We start from the raw sequence: 17,104 nt of genomic DNA on the forward strand, positions 1-17,104 counted from the left end.
ACTTTGTTTCCAGAATTTTGTACTTCACAACAGCAGGTGTCAAGTGCAGTGTGGCAGCCGTAAAAAGTTGCCCCGTACTTCACTTCAGTGTTGTTATATTTTCTGGTCCTTCGGGATCATTGATGCCAACACTATAAAGTGTTGAGAATTGAGTACCGCTCAGCCGGTGCTAGGGGGCGTGAGGGATGTTGCACTTATTCATTATCCCTCATGTACAGACTCAATCAAACCGAGTCTGCAATTCTTATGTTATTTTGTTGTGATTAATGCTTCCGAGGGATCACTTTGTTTCCAGAATTTTGTACTTCACAACAGCAGGTGTCAAGTGCAGTGTGGCAGCCGTAAAAAGTTGCCCCGTACTTCACTTCAGTGTTGTTATATTTTCTGGTCCTTCGGGATCATTGATGCCAACACTATAAAGTGTTGAGAATTGAGTACCGCTCAAGCCGGTGCTAGGGGGCGTGAGGGATGTTGCACTTACTCATTATCCCTCATGTACAGACTCAATCAAAACCGAGTCTGCAATTCTTACGTTATTTTGTTGTGATTAATGCTTCCGAGGGATCACTTTGTTTCCAGAATTTTGTACTTCACAACAGCAGGTGTCAAGTGCAGTGTGGCAGCCGTAAAAAGTTGCCCCGTACTTCACTTCAGTGTTGTTATATTTTCTGGTCCTTCGGGATCATTGATGCCAACACTATAAAGTGTTGAGAATTGAGTACCGCTCAAGCCGGTGCTAGGGGGCGTGAAAGATGTTTCACTTATTCATTATCCCTCATGTACAGACTCAATCAGGCCGAGTCTGCAATTCTTACGTAATTTTGTTGTGATTAATGCTTCCGAGGGATCACTTTGTTTCCAGATTTTTATACTTTACAACAGCAGGTGTCAAGTGCTGTGTGGCAGCTGTAAAAAGTTGCCCCGTGCTTCACTTCAGTGTTGTTATATTTTTCTGGTCCTTCGGGATCAATGATGCCAGCACTATTAAGTGTTGAGAATTGAGTACCGCTAAAGCCGGTGCAGGGGCGCGTGAGGGATGTTGCACTCATTCATTATCCCTCATGTACAGACTCAATCAGGCCGAGTCTGCAATTCTTACGTTATTTTGTTGTGATTAATGCTTCCGAGGGATCACTTTGTTTCCAGAATTTTGTACTTCACAACAGCAGGTGTCAAGTGCAGTGTGGCAGCCGTAAAAAGTTGCCCCGTACTTCACTTCAGTGTTGTTATATTTTCTGGTCCTTCGGGATCATTGATGCCAACACTATAAAGTGTTGAGAATTGAGTACCGCTCAAGCCGGTGCTAGGGGGCGTGAGGGATGTTGCACTTACTCATTATCCCTCATGTACAGACTCAATCAAACCGAGTCTGCAATTCTTACGTTATTTTGTTGTGATTAATGCTTCCGAGGGATCACTTTGTTTCCAGAATTTTGTACTTCACAACAGCAGGTGTCAAGTGCAGTGTGGCAGCCGTAAAAAGTTGCCCCGTACTTCACTTCAGTGTTGTTATATTTTCTGGTCCTTCGGGATCATTGATGCCAACACTATAAAGTGTTGAGAATTGAGTACCGCTCAAGCCGGTGCTAGGGGGCGTGAGGGATGTTGCACTTACTCATTATCCCTCATGTACAGACTCAATCAAACCGAGTCTGCAATTCTTACGTTATTTTGTTGTGATTAATGCTTCCGAGGGATCACTTTGTTTCCAGAATTTTTTCTAATTATTTTTCACACAAACGGACATCCAAACCTACTCTCTACAAACCAGTCTAGCACAAATTACCAACCAAAACAAGGAAACGACCTGAAAATTATTGATCAAGTATTTGACATTTAGGTGGATGTGATTTTATTGACAGAAAGTGACAGTAGTTGCCTGTTGATCAACAAGTATTTTTCATCACAGAATATAAGTTTGCAAAATGTATCTCAAGGAATATAGAATTTGTATGCCTCTTACAGTTGACGAGGTTAGTGATTTAGTAGATTTCTAGTTTACAATTTATTTTGGAATAATTTAAAATCGTTTTTGTTTAAACGCATTAAATGATTTAAAGGCTGGCGCTCAAATAAGACCTAAGAGCCGTTGTTGTGAAATTTCAGGTATCTAATCATAGGTAGTTTTATTTATTTATTTTTTTTTTTTTTTTTTTTCATTTACCTTTATCTTCTCCTTCTGAGCATTTAAGCCAAGATGGCTTGTAAGCTCCTCCTATACAGTATTATCAAGATAACTTCAGTAAATGTCAATTGTATTAAATCTTTTACTTTGCCAGCTCCGGTCAAGTAAAGTTTTAAATGTCAAAACACTTTCACTGAGAACAATGTTTTCATCTAAATTATTCCACTGGTCAATGCATCTAAATGAAATTTTCCTTAGTGTTTTATTCACACTTGGTTTAAATAGCTGGAATATATGTCCACGTGTACAGTTATCATTGAACACAAAAAATTTATCCGGGTCAACATTATCAAACCCATTAAATATTTATTTTTTTTATTTATAAACTTGCATGTTTAAATGTATTCGTTTCAATTTTCATTCGTAAATGTTTATGATATCTTTTACCGTTTAAACGAAATCAGGACAATTCAGGGTGTCCGTTTGACCCTTGAAATGACTCTTTGACCCTTCAAATTTCCAAAAGGCCTGATTTGACAGTCAAAATTTTAACTGGAGGGTCAAATTTTGTTAAGTTCATGGGGATTTGGCCTTGTAGTCGGTTAAACTTAGTCAAATGACCCTCATGATTTCATGGCTAGTGAACACCCTGACAATTCTATCAATTCTAACTGATTAACTCCCATACGTAAAAAAACAGAAAATGGGTGTTTGCAACCCTCCACACAGCATCACCATGCAATTATAATCGCTCGTGACATTAATTTATACATTTTTGGCATATTTGATTTTCCTTTGATCTTTCAAAAGAGTGAAATGGGGATACAATGCAGAAAAATTAAATATGTGCCGACTCCCTTGCGATGAGCCCTGAACATTATTTATTTGTACATGTATGCATTTAATAGAAAGTAACTCCTCATTTGGCAATTCGAATACATGGTATAGCATAGTAAATAAAAGTACCACTGTTTAAACGGTTTCTTTTCAATTTTTAGCAATCATGTAAACGTTTACAAAAAATTGTAAATGTGAGAGCCTTACTTACAAGTAGTATATCGTCACCTTAGTGCAAAAACTCAATAACTGCATATAGATAAAGAAGCAGATATTGAGTTCTTGCACTAAGGTGACGATATCATTATCACATTCAAGTGGATGTTTCTAATTTTCCAGTAAATAAACTAAGGGTCTTTATCAAATTGCTTAAAGGCATGCAGTGTTTATGCTGTCAGAGTTTTATGACAGGAAGCTCAGCAGGGGTCCAAGCTGCAATTAACTAGAATTTAGTGACTTCAATTGTCTAAAATAGGGCCAATTTTTCTGAAACATTCATTTTACACTTTATGTCCATGTTTAGTTAGAAAAAAAAATCAACTGCCACCCCCTCCCCCAGCCCACTCCTCCATTCACAAAAAGTAAACATTTAAAATATTTTTAATGTACAACAAAGTGAAATCTAGGGGTCTTTGAAATCTTGTTCAGTCCTTAGGCAAGTCATGTTTTGCTTATACAATGCTTGGATACATTGCAAAATAAATAAAATGAAACAAAAATTCATCTCAAACACTGTGTCTCTTTTGTCTCTCACTGCTGGTTAAGAAATCATTGGTCTCTTATGAAGAAATTAGTGGTTAGTTACCCCTGAGGAAAGCCAGTTAGGTGGACTGACTCCAGAGATATGACCTAAACAAAAGTTTTTGGAAACTCAATGGTGTAAAAACTTATGGATACAGGAATGATTCTTTGTCACTTAAATCTTCGTTTTGACTGGAAAAGCCGCTTCTTACCTCTATTCAAATATAATAACTTAACCAATATGTTTCCAGTAAAGATAAAAGTACAACTTTATACTGTGGGGTTACCCAGTTGGGGCCTCAAAAAAACAACAACAAAAAACAACTTTATACTGCTTCTTGTAATTCAGCCTTATAATAATTGGCAAATTTTCATGGGAAAAGCGGTCAAATTCATAATACACATGTACATGTATTTATATATATGTGTATATTCAGCACAGTAAAGGTTTTCATCAGTAAAAAATTATAAAAACAACTGATCAAAATATGTTTTTCATATAAATAAACTGGAGTATATAATATTTTAACATTTTCCCATGCTTGATAAACATCTTTCAGTTTAATTGATAATAGGATGTTTTGCTTGACTGCCTCAGTCATTTTATGTGAGATAATTCACTATTTTGTTATGCAAGCCTGAGTTTTGAGAAAAAATCATAATGATTACCTTTTAAATTGATTTTGTTAAAAGAACACCTTTTTAGCTCACCTGAGCTTGCTCAGGGTGAGCTTTTAGGATCGATGAATGTCCGTCGTCCGTCGTCCGTCCGGCCGTCCACAATTGCTTGTGAACACTCTAGCGGTCGCATTTTTGCCTCAATCATCATCAAACTTGGTCAGGATGCTTATCTAGTTGAAAGCTCGGATGAGTTCGAACATGGGTCATCTCAGATGAAAAACTAGGTCACAAGAGCTAAAAATAGAAAAACCTTGTGAACACTCTAGAGGTCACATTTTTGACCCAATCTTCATCAAACTTGGTCAGGATGTTTGTCTAGGTGATAGCTTGGATGAGTTCGAACATGGGTCATCTCGGATGAAAAAGTAGGTCACAGGAGCTATAAATAGAAAAACCTTGTGAACACTCTAGTGGTCACATTTTTGAACCAATCATCATCAAACTTGGTCAGAATGCTTGTCTAGTCAATTGCTTGGATGAGTTCGAAAATGGGTCATCTCTGATGAAAAACTAGGTCACAGGAGCTAAAAATAGAAAAACCTTGTGACCACTCTAGTGGTCACATTTTTGACCCAATCATCATCAAACTTTGTCAGGATGCTTGTTTAGATAATAGCTCGGATGAGTTCGAATATGGGTCATCTCGGATGAAAAACTAGGTCACCGGAGCTATAAATAGAAAAACCTTGTTAACACTCTAGCGGTCACATTTTTGCATCAATCATCATCAAACTTGGTCAGGATGCTTATCTAGTTGATAGCTTGGATGAGTTCGAACATGGGTCATCTCGGATGAAAAAGTAGGTCACCGGAGCTAAAAATAGAAAAACCTTGTTAACACTTTAGCGGTCACATTTTTGCATCAATCATCATCAAACTTGATCAAGATGCTTGTCTAGGTAATAACTCGGATGAGTTCGAACATGGGTCATCTCGGATGAAAAACTAGGTCACAGGAGCTAAAAATAGAAAAACCTTGTTAACACTCTAGTGGTCACAAGTTTGACTCAATTGTCATCAAACTTGGTCAGGAAACTTGTCTAGGTCATTGCTGGGAATAAATCGAACATGGGACATCTCGGATGAAAAACTAGGTCACAGGAGCTAAAAATAGAAAAATCTTGTTAACACTCTAGTGGCTACTGTTGTGATCCAAATATTCTGTTAATTGGTCTGAAAGTTTGTTTTGATGATTTCTAAGTCAAGATCGATCATGGGTCATCTTGGATGAAAAACTAGGTCACACCGCCCAAATATGGAAAAACCTTGTTAACATTCTAGTGGTCACATTTTCGACTCCATTATCATCAAACTTGGTCAGAATGCTTGTCTAGGTAATTGCTTGGATGAGTTCGAAATCGCATGTGAAACTAGGTCACCGGAGCTAAAAATAGAAAAATCTTGTTAACACTCTAGTTGCTACTGTTTTGATCCAAGTATCCTGGAAATTGGTCTGAAAGTTTGTTTTGATGATTTCTAGGTCAAGTTTGAATATGTGTCACCTGGGTAAAAAACTAGGTCGCACTGCTCAAATATGGATAATCCTTGTTAACACTGTAGTGGTCACATTTTTGACTCACCTGTCATGAGACTTGGTCAGAATGCTTGTCTAGGTAATTGTTTGGATGAGTTTGATAATTCAGGTGAGCGATCTAGGGCCATCATGGCCCTCTTGTTATTGTATATTATTTAAACCAAAGTTTATTTCAAGAAAGGTTGATAAGAAACAAATATTTTCTGGAATCAAATAATATTTTGTGAAAAAAAAAGACAAGATTTTCCAGACTTCAGCATTCTACTTGCAAAATGTATGTATCTCCTCTCAGATGGTTAATTTACGGTCAAGTAAAAAAGCTTAACTTGTGAAGGCCATGCTACAAATCAGAACTCTGACAACATACATGACTGTATTGCCCAATATTGATCATACATATTCTCTCATCAGTGACAATTACATTATTGGATTGACGTCTTGTGATATTTCCTCACTATAGCTGAGCTTTTCCCTAAAACTGTTTGATCTTATTTCTCTAGATGGCTTTCACAATGTTGTTTTTGATATAAAAAACATATTGTTTCTTCCAAGTCATTAATAAAGATAAATGCAATCATTCCTGGAGACAAATTGTCATAAGTGTCTGTATTGATTTCTCCATCTTCTCTGAATATATTTGTAGCTTTAGTTCTATACAGGAAACTGCAAGCCACGATGTAGTTCTCACACTTTAGATAAACTGCTAAGTCATTTGAATAATTGTACTTTCAGATAATGTGTTTTATTATAAAAAAAATAAGTCTGAGAGACATAAGAGGAAATAAATTGTTGTACACAGATTTTTTATATGATTGTTTATCTTATATAATTTCAAATTACTTACAGATATAAAGAATAGCACTTCAAACTGCAGCAATCATTAATGAAGGGTAGTGATCTGTAAAGTGTAAAGTTGTATTTTTTCTTTTTAGAATTTGAACTTGAAGTTCATCTTTGATTTTCCTTGACTGTCAGGTTATTAATCAGTTCATTCATTCACATTCATTCATTCATTCATTCATTCATTCATTCATTCATTCATTTATTCATCAGATTATTTTCTTATTCATTCATCCATTTTCTTATTTATTAATTCTGTCATTCAATCATGTATCTTTATATTAGTACAAAGCAGAAGATCTCTTGTTAAATAATACTTACTTATTGTCATGTGTAAATACAATTTAGCAGGTCTCTTAAGGGTAATCGCTACATGACTGTGTTTGTATTGATTCTATTTATTTTTTTCCTCTTTTTCTTGAGAATCAAACCACTGATTCATATCATGTCCTGACTCTTTATTCATTTGAACATAATATGGAAAGTGAATTTATACCGGAGAGTTTTTTTTGTATAAAACATTGATTTTATTTTGTTCTTTGACAAGAATCATCTATTCAGCAGAATGCATTCATTTTTACAAGGAAAATTCCTAAAATGTCTGATAGATAAAAAAAAAATCTGGATGATATTCACGTTGATTTATATAATTTTGGCCTGATTTTGACAGTACAGTTTGCTATAAAATCAAAATAACTTTTCAACTCGCTTATAATTTGTAAAAAGGTCAGGCCTATGCTACATGTACAAGTATAGAGAGTGATTCATATATTCTCATTTTATTCTGTTTAATTTAAATTTTAAATTTCAAAGATCTGCAATTTGAATTATTACATTGACAACATAAGTTCCAAATTCAGGCTACAGGGTATGTCTTGGAAGAGACCCCGGGGTCTAAACCAGGAGTATATATAAGATTCATTTCGTTTTCTTTAGTGTATTATATACAAGTTTTATTTTTGAAATAATACATAGGGGTCTAATCCAGGAGATTGCCGAAATTCAAAGTAAGACGTGTCTAGTACAAAAATTATTCACAACTAAAGTAACTGGAAGTTGATGTAACAATTAAGAACATTATTATATTGTAGTCCATTAGTGAAAGATTTATAATGCATTCTATTGTCATTCTTGTTATCCATTTAGTTTATGTTATTTGTTTATTTTCAGTATCGGATAGGGCAGTTGTTTATGATAGCCAAGCATAGTCATGAACAAAGTCAGAAAGGTGAGGGTGTGGAAGTTGTTACTAATGAACCCTGTGAGCATCCTGAACATGGTAAAGGTCAATATACAGAAAAAAGAGTTCATTTATCAAGGTAGGTTAACACATCTAATATGAGTGACTCAGGGTACCATATAAAAATAGCTTACTGTAATGACAGCCATGTATATTTCATTATCAGAACACAACTGTCAAATGACATCACACTAGCATGACATAATTGTTTTAGATTAGAAAATGCAGAATGACTGACAAAACTTTTACAAACTATGCTGCAAGTTTGGTGCAAATGCACATTTTTCATGCATTAACGTCTGCAGAAGACCTCAGTCTTATTAATTCCCACACTCTGTGGGGTTGGCTTTAAATAACTCTTCCTGCATCTGCAGATGTAAATGCATGAAAAAAGGTGCATTCACCCTCTATTATAGCGTAATATTATACTATGCAATTGTGAAGATAAATGGTTCGTTGAAAATATTAAGGTAAATGGTTTCAATTACAATGTACAAGTTAAAAAAGGATAAACAAAATCACTGTACCATGTCTTGTGAGGGCTTTACAATTTGACAAGTGCCTTCTTCTATAAGTGTACTTTCATTTGAGCATATTTATTGTTACTTGTACCTTTCTTGGGAAACATAAAGTAGACTTGTTTATCCAATGTGATGTTAAACCTTGTTAGTTTATTAATCCCTTGACAAAAGGAAGTAGTATTTCTAAAAGCTTTGATTTTTTCAATTTATCAGATGATATTCCTTTCTTAATTTTTTATTTTACAGACGGAAAAAGTTAAATTGTACAATTTATTTCCTATACCCTTTGAGGTATTGCTTTGAAACTTTGAATATTTGTAAGTGACTTTCACCCCCACTTCTAGTCAAGAGGACATAACTCTGTCATAGATGTAAACAAAATAATGCCCCTTTTTCGACTGAAAATGATAATTAATTTTTGTTTTATTTATGTAACATTACAGCAAGTTGCCAGCTTGGATCAGGTCAATGATTCCAGCCATATTTTATATCACAGAAAAAGCCTGGAACTATTATCCTCATACAATTACAGGTATGTCAGATTGCTCAATATAATCTTATTATTGTTGAACATAAAGGACATTATGTTTGATTTGTATTTTATCGTTTATTTTATATTTGAAAAAATACTGATAATTGCTAAACCATTTTCTTTTAAATGTAAAACAAACAACTTTTCAAGTTTTGAGTACACACAGAGAAGATATTTTATGTTTTAAACTCTGCACTAATTAAACACAGTATAAAAACATAGTGTCATTGAAAAAACGGGTAATTTATTTTAACCCTTTCACTGCCATAGGGAAGGCATATGCCGTCCCTATTATTTTCGGCGTATTTGCCATATGAATGGCTTTTGCCGTTTCTATAATAATAAAATAATAATTATAATAATAATAATCATAATAAATATATAGATAATTATACCATTGACAATAATTATTATTATACTAGTAGATTTGGAAACATATATAATTATTATAATACTAATAACAAATAATAATAATAATATTAATTAATAATATAGTAATTTCTTAGAAAACCTTCTGGCAAATACGTGATCAATGAATGAATAACCCTTTGGCAGCGAAAGGGTTAAACAGAGGATCTAACTATATTTACCAGTAGTAAGGAATGCAGCTTCCCAAACATATCTCTTACTCAAATTAGACAAATTCAATAAGAATTTCCTACATTTTAATAAGTTTCTGTCATAAAAGTAAAGTTTTTTTTCCCAAAGATGAATTTACTTTTATCTCTAAAAGAGTCTTATCACTTTGTAAAAAGATAAGCCTCATATAAGAAACTAAATCAATGGCATGTGATACTAGTGTAAATGTGAACTAGAAAATCAATGTGTTGAGAGAATAAAGGTACTGATACTTCTAAATGTATGAATTTCAACCATGTCATATAAGATATTAATTATTAAGGTAATACAAGTATATATATAACGTCGTAACTATCTTTGTACAAAACCAAAGAAATAACAACTCTGTTGTGCATTGGTGAGAAATTCTTATGAAACATGTTATTAATTATTTAGATAATACAAGTATATATTACATAAAAATCTGATTATTTGTCAAATTTCTCACAACTTTGCATGCCATATAAAAGCTGAACAAGTGTAAATATGATACATATAACATGATATCTTGTCATCTTGCCATATCTGAATAGATCTTAGTTACATCTCCGATATTTTGTTCAACAAATAATAATTTTTATGACTTTTACTTGATTTAGTTATTGAGTGAGTAAATGTGCAATTTTACTAATAAAAAACAACTTCAGCCGTCTCTTTTTCTTTTTTTTTGAAAAAAAAAATAGCATGAGCATAATTATTATAATTTATGTTTTTGCTTTATCTCAAAAGAAAAGTTTGAATTTGCTAAACACTGAAATCTTACTGATTAATCATTTAAACATGCTTAGTTAACTTCATTTTACTAACTTTATTTGCAATGGAAAATATTAATTTGTAATGAATATTATATATATGTACATGCCTAAATTGCAAATATTTATATTTTTCATAAGCTTTAACTCAAAGCATGTGTAGATGGAATGGAATAGTACCAATAGTATAGTTTTTATGGTCCCCGAAAAAATTTTGGGGGAGCATATAGTCGCCGCCTTGTCGGTCCGTCCGTCCGTCTTTCCGTCCGTCCGTCCGTCCCCTTTTCTTGTCCGGGACATAACTTTGAAACAACAAGAGGTATCAACATGAAACTTTGTAGGTAGATAGATCTCATTGAGTAGGTGTGCAGTGCACAAGAACCGCAACTCTGCCGTGCCTAATTTTTGAATTATTCCCCTTTGTTTATTTTTACACTTTGAACTTTGTCCGGGACATAACTCTAAAAGTATAAGAGGTATCAACATGAAACTTTGTAGGTAGATAGATCTCATTGAGTAGAAGTGCAGTGCACAAGAACCGTAACTCTGCCTTGCCTAATTTTGAATTATCCCCCTTTGTTTATTTTTACACTTTGAACTTTGTCCGGGACATAACTCTAAAAGAATAAGAGGTATCAACATGAAAATTTGTAGGTAGATAGATCTCATTGAGTAGGTGTGCAGTGCACAAGAACCGTAACTCTGCCTTGCCTAATTTTTGAATTACCCCCCTTTGTTTATTTTACACTTTGAAATTTGTCCAGGACATAACTCTAAAAGTATAAGAGGTATCAACATGAAAACTATGTAGGTAGATAGATTTCATTGAGTAGAAGTGCAGTGCAAAAGAACTGTAACTCGGTCTTGCCTAACTTTGGAGTTATTGCCCTTTTTCAATTGAACACTTTGTACTTTGTCCAGGACATAACTCTAAAAGTATAAGAGGTATCAACATGAAACTTTGTAGGTAGATAGATCTCATTGAGTAGGTGTGCAGTGCACAAGAACTGTAACTCTGCCTTGCCGAATTTTTGAATTATCCCCCTTTGTTTATTTTACACTTTGAAATTTGTCCGGGACATAACTCTAAAAGTATAAGAGGTATCAACATGAAACTTTGTAGGTAGATAGTTCTCATTGAGTAGGTATGCAGTGCACAAGAACCGTAACTCTGCCTTGTCTAATTTTTGAATTATCCCCCTTTGTTTATTTTACACTTTGAACTTTGTCCGGGACATAACACTAAAAGTATAAGAGGTATCAACATGAAACTTTGTAGGTATATAGATCTCATTGAGTAGGTGTGCAGTGAACAAGAACCTTAACTCTGCCTTGCCTAATTTTTGAATTATCCCCCTTTGTTTATTTTTTACACTTTGAACTTTGTCCAGGACATATTTCTTAATGTATAAGAGATATCAACATGAAACTTTGTAGGTAGATAGATCTCATTGAGTAAGTTTGCAGTGCACAAGAACTGTAACACTGTCTTGCCTTCTTTTGTAGTTATTGCCCTTTGTTCATTTTGACACTTTGAACTTTGTCTGGGACATTATTCTAAAATTATAAGAGATATCAACATGAAACTTTGTAGATAGATAGGTCTCATTGGTAGGAAGTGCAGTGCTTAAGAATCATTACTCTGCCTTGCCTTATTTATTAAGTAATTGCCCTTTGTTTATTTTTACTTTTTGACTTTTGTCCTGGACATTACTTTAAAACTATTAGAGATATCAACATGAAACTTTGTAGGTAGCTAGATATAATTGGATAGAACTGCAACGCTTCAAGAACCTAAACAAAGCCTGGTGTAATTTTGGAGTTATTGCCCTTTGTTCATTTTTTTTATACTTTCCTGTGTCCAGAACCTTCTCGGGGAGCATCACCCGGTTCAACCGGTTCTTGTTTAAATATTGATAATATTTTTTACATTTATTTACATTAATATATTTCATATGTTTTCCTTTGCATGTGATGTATACCCCACCATACAGAATATACTGTAAGTATATTTATATTTTATATATAATTGTATTTCAAATGCTGTTTAGGGTGGAATATGAAACAGTTATGTTAGTTTTTCTGTCTAGGGCTCATGGGCTTACTTTTTAAGATGTTGTTGGGTCCCAACCATTTCTGTTTTGCACACGATAGCAGGACTTGTTAAATCTGTGAAGTGGACTCAAAATGAAGTGTTTGGCTTTTCTTAAACAAAAATTAGGGACTTGTTAGGAGCCTAGATACTAAGCTTATGTTTGCTTTACTTCATACATGTTGATATGTTTATTGTCCAACAACATGTAACAGCACAAACTTAATTTCCGAATAGAAATGCAGGTTCATTTCCATTTGTTTTACAAACTCACATAGCCTTAATTGGTAGGTGTAATAAGTTAGCTTTATTGCAGGTGCTTTGAATATATGCTACCATATTGCTTCATAAGTTATGTATTTTATTGCTTGATCATTTTCTAATGACACTGAATGTTCATGTTAAGACTTTTTTATACTGTTTAAATGTTTGTCCTCTTTTCATCGTTCATGTATATATATTTTCAGTGTTCATTCATTCCCAGATTTGTTGTCAATATTACAACAAGATATGAAAATAATAATGGGTCCACAGAAAATGTGAGTAGTATGATTGTTGGAATTGTTTATTTAACTTGACAAAAAGTAGATGCTGAAAATAACTGAATAACCATAAACAAGTCATATGAGCCGCGTCATGACAAAACCAACATAATGGGTTTGCGACCAGCATGGATCCAGACCAGCCTGCACATCCGCGCAGTCTGATCAGGATCCATGCTGTTCGCTTATCAACTCTATTACAAGTGGAGAAACTGACAGCGAACAGCATGGATCCTGATCAGGCTGGTCTGGATCCATGCTGGTCGCAAACCCATTATGTTGGTTTTGTCATGACACAAGTCGTATGCTCATTTGCCTGAAATAATGCACATTTGATTTAGAAAATCTAGGGTCTTCCTCCACCAGTACAGCTGGAATTATAGTTTAAACTACTGTAAAGGTAATAGACATTTTTAGTTGAACTATCACAGTAAAAAATGAGACCAACGTTAGGCAAGCTGCCATCTGCGCTTGAATAACTCTTGATTAGAGTTTTGTGTAAAACTTCATTTTTCATGAACCACACAAGATATTCACTAAATATTTACTTTTACTTCAAACAAATCTAGTTTTCCCCTGAATTATTTGACTGAAATGCTGAAAATCAATTACGGATGTTTACAGTATTATTTCCTTTTTTAAAATAGAAAATATCTAAATTATGATTTTTGTTACACTAACAAGCATTGAAAATAACCGAGAAAGTTGTTTCATGTTTTATGATTTCCAGATTTGATTTTTTTTTCTTATGGTTTTTCTGTTTTTGTCTATCAGTGTTTAGATTTAACAGAAGAAGAATTAGGAGTTCGAGAAGTAGATTTTGTAGATATAGTAAATGATCCAATAGATGAAAGTAAATATAAAGAGTCAGAGGTTTGTAACATGTAAATTTTTTAGTGTACATTTTGGCTGGACTATATAAAGTATATGGAGAGCTCTCCTGTCCACCCCTGCTTTCGATTGTCTCCTCTTACAGCTTTATGTTAATTGATACTTTTTTGGTAAGGATTTTATAAATGTTCACTTTTCCTGAAAATGATCTTTAATTGTTTAATTTAAATATGAAATACTTGTTTAATGTGAGAAAATCTAGACATTTATCTTGATACAGCAACATGTCTATATTAACATGACTTAATGAAAATTAGATTTGTTTTGTTGAAAAGCATGTGTGAATCACGTAAGGCTGTAATTTCTTTTATTTCAGGATCTCACAAAAGTCAAATCAAATAAAACAGGTAGAGGACCATTCTCTAAAGATTGGAGGGTAAGACATTATAGTATCTTATATCTTCCATCCTTTTATTTTGAACAAATAAAAAATCAGTTTTTAAAGTGTTTTTTATTTTATTTTATTCAATGTATCAAAATATTTTAATTGATTTAAAAAAAAGACCATTGAAGAGGATTCTTTATTCGTTGAACAATTTTCATTAGCTTGACTTTCTATTCATCACAGCTACAATGATGGCATAACACGTTTTAAAGGTTTCAGTGCAACTTCATTTCTAATCAACTATCAAATGTATGGATTTTGTTTTATTGTAAAACTGTTATATATTTTTCAGGATTTAAATCAAAACAAAATTACAAAAAAATAATAAGTAGTATGTGATTTTTAAATATACATGTGTATGTTCCAGGATACCACAAAACCAATTATGTGTTCATACAAGGTTGTACGTTGTTGTTTTGAAGTATGGGGTTTACAAACAAAAGTTGAAGGATATGCACAAAAGGTAATTGTCATTTTTTTCATTCTTAAAGATAATAGAGAATTAGTGAATATCTTTCGAAGTTGTTTGTTATATTTTTATCTATAAAAAATGTTTGATGGGTTATATGGCTGAGTATGAATGGATGTAAGCTGCAACTTGGGTAATATTGCAAACCACTATATGAGCCGTGTCACGACAAAACCAACATAGTGCGTTTGCGACCAGCATGGATCCAGACCAGCCTGCGCATCCGCGCAGTCTGATCAGGATCCATGCAGAGTGTTCGCTATCAGTTTCTCTACTTGTTATAGGGATTGTAAGCGAACAGAATGGATCCTGATCAGACTGCGCGGATGCGCAGGCTGGTCTGAATCCATGCCGGTCGCAAACCCATTATGTTGGTTTTGTAGTGATGCCGCTCATATATACATGGCCAAATAACATGTCACAAATTTATAACTGGATTTGAGGAATATCAAAAATTTCTAAGTAAATTGACAACAGCCTTGTATATAGATTATATAAATGTCAAAATAATGTGAATCAGATTTCCTGTGCAGTAATATTGCTATACTACTGCCCTAATTCATCAGTGTCAGAGTTTTAAGATTATGTATAAAATAAAAATTTTGGTAAAGAAATGCACTATTTTGTCCTTGCTTTTTATTTTATTCTGTAGTATATCTAAATTGATTGATAACAAGTGTACAAGAATACAAAATTAACAATATGGTATATTTGTATTAAAGCTGTCTCCAAACACATGGAGACATGTGAATCAGTAGACTGTTTGTTAATGTTTGACTAAGTGAATGAATGTTGTTTGTTTTCTAGGCATGTAGAGACATAAATCTTCTAGGTCATAGACAAGCAATTTCCTGGTTAGATCAGTGGATAGGTAAGATTGTAATTTTAAAACTTCATCATAACACCACCTTAGTACAACCATTCTGTAATTTCCATTTGAACAATAATATTGTAAAAATTACTTACTTAAGACCTGTGTAAAGACCACTTAGTCTGTTTACGTATATTACCTGTACTTGTAACTGTAAACATTCTTATTATAGTTGCATTTTGATAAAAAAAAAATAATTAGAGAGTGTTTAAAGCTCCATCAAGAATATATAATGAAATTACATCAGGAATGAATTTTTGTGTTGCCAGCTACTAAGTAGCGGTGACATATACTATAGTCATCACTTTTCTGATGTCTGTCTGTCCGTCACATAACTTGTCCTGTCTACCCCTCAGCAACTACTGGTGCAATTCCATCCAAACTTTACAGGAATTATCAAGTTCTTGTGCATATAAAACAGGTTTTCTGGTTGAATCATTTTGGCCTGAGTTATGGCTCTTGAATAACAACTGTTCTGGCCTGTTAATGAATTTTGTATCTCCTGCAAAACAATAGCTGCAGCATGCAATTGGCTATCATCAGGCAACAGATGTGATCATTGATTGCTTTTGTGTTTAATTTAAATAATCAATTGTTCATGAGGTTTCAAAAAGAATGAGTGTACAAAAATGTAATCTGAATTCTAATTCAGTTTGATATAGGTTTCTGTAATTCTGTGATGAATTGTTTTCAGACATGTCATTAGAAGATATACGTTCATATGAAGGTAAAATGCAGAAGGAAACAAATGAGAAGGTGATGCAGGAAATGGGCGAGGTTCCGCCAGCTCAAGAAATCAAAATTCAATAACATCAACTCTCTACAGAGCCTTTCATTAACATAATATAGTCTGTTTTTAAAATCAACATAGTGTGGATATAAAGTTCTCTATAGCCTGTTTCTGAAAAAAAATAATATGGAAATTGTGTGTATAATATGTCTAAACAGTGTTCTTTTTTTAAGTTTAATTAAATCATGGAATTTACTGAAAACACAAAAAATAATAGAAATAATATGTTAAAATTGCTTTATGATCTGCTTTTTATGCCACCGCAGCATCTGCGATGCGGTGGCATATAGCGATTCACCTGTGTGTGTGTTTGTTTGTGTGTGTGTGTGTTATATAGGTTATATATAGTGAACTTCAAAAATCTTCTTGTGAAAAACCACTAGTCCAATTTCAACCAAACTTGGCAGGATTGATCCTTGGGTGAAGGGCTTCCAAAGTTGTTCAAAGAATTTCATTCCATGCAGAAATCTGGTTGCCATGGCAACCAAAAGGGATTATAAGAATAAATTTAAAAAATCTTCTTGTAAAGACCCAAAAGGCCTAGAGCTTAGATATTTTGCATAAAGCATTGTCTGGTAGACCTCTACCAATATTGTTCAAATTATAGCCCTGGGGTCAAAATCGGCCCCGCCCCGGGGTCATT

The 17,104-nt window shown here is 33.6% G+C and overlaps 1 protein-coding gene across 1 annotated transcript; it reads left to right on the plus strand.

The window, feature by feature from the left end:
* The first annotated feature begins 1,734 nt into the window (after positions 1–1,734).
* On the plus strand, positions 1,735–16,586 carry LOC132746751 (cytoplasmic phosphatidylinositol transfer protein 1-like). Its single transcript, XM_060736001.1, has 10 exons — positions 1,735–1,973; positions 7,929–8,077; positions 8,963–9,051; positions 12,416–12,423; positions 12,981–13,052; positions 13,830–13,928; positions 14,263–14,322; positions 14,699–14,794; positions 15,608–15,671; positions 16,366–16,586. The coding sequence occupies exons 1-10, from the start codon at positions 1,926–1,928 to the stop codon at positions 16,479–16,481; spliced, it is 801 nt and encodes a 266-aa protein (XP_060591984.1). The 5' UTR covers positions 1,735–1,925; the 3' UTR covers positions 16,482–16,586.
* The last annotated feature ends 518 nt before the right edge of the window (positions 16,587–17,104 follow it).

The sequence above is a fragment of the Ruditapes philippinarum genome, unplaced genomic scaffold (genome assembly GCF_026571515.1).
Source record: "Ruditapes philippinarum isolate M1 unplaced genomic scaffold, ASM2657151v2 ctg6136_1_1_1_1, whole genome shotgun sequence".
NCBI lineage: Eukaryota > Metazoa > Mollusca > Bivalvia > Venerida > Veneridae > Ruditapes > Ruditapes philippinarum.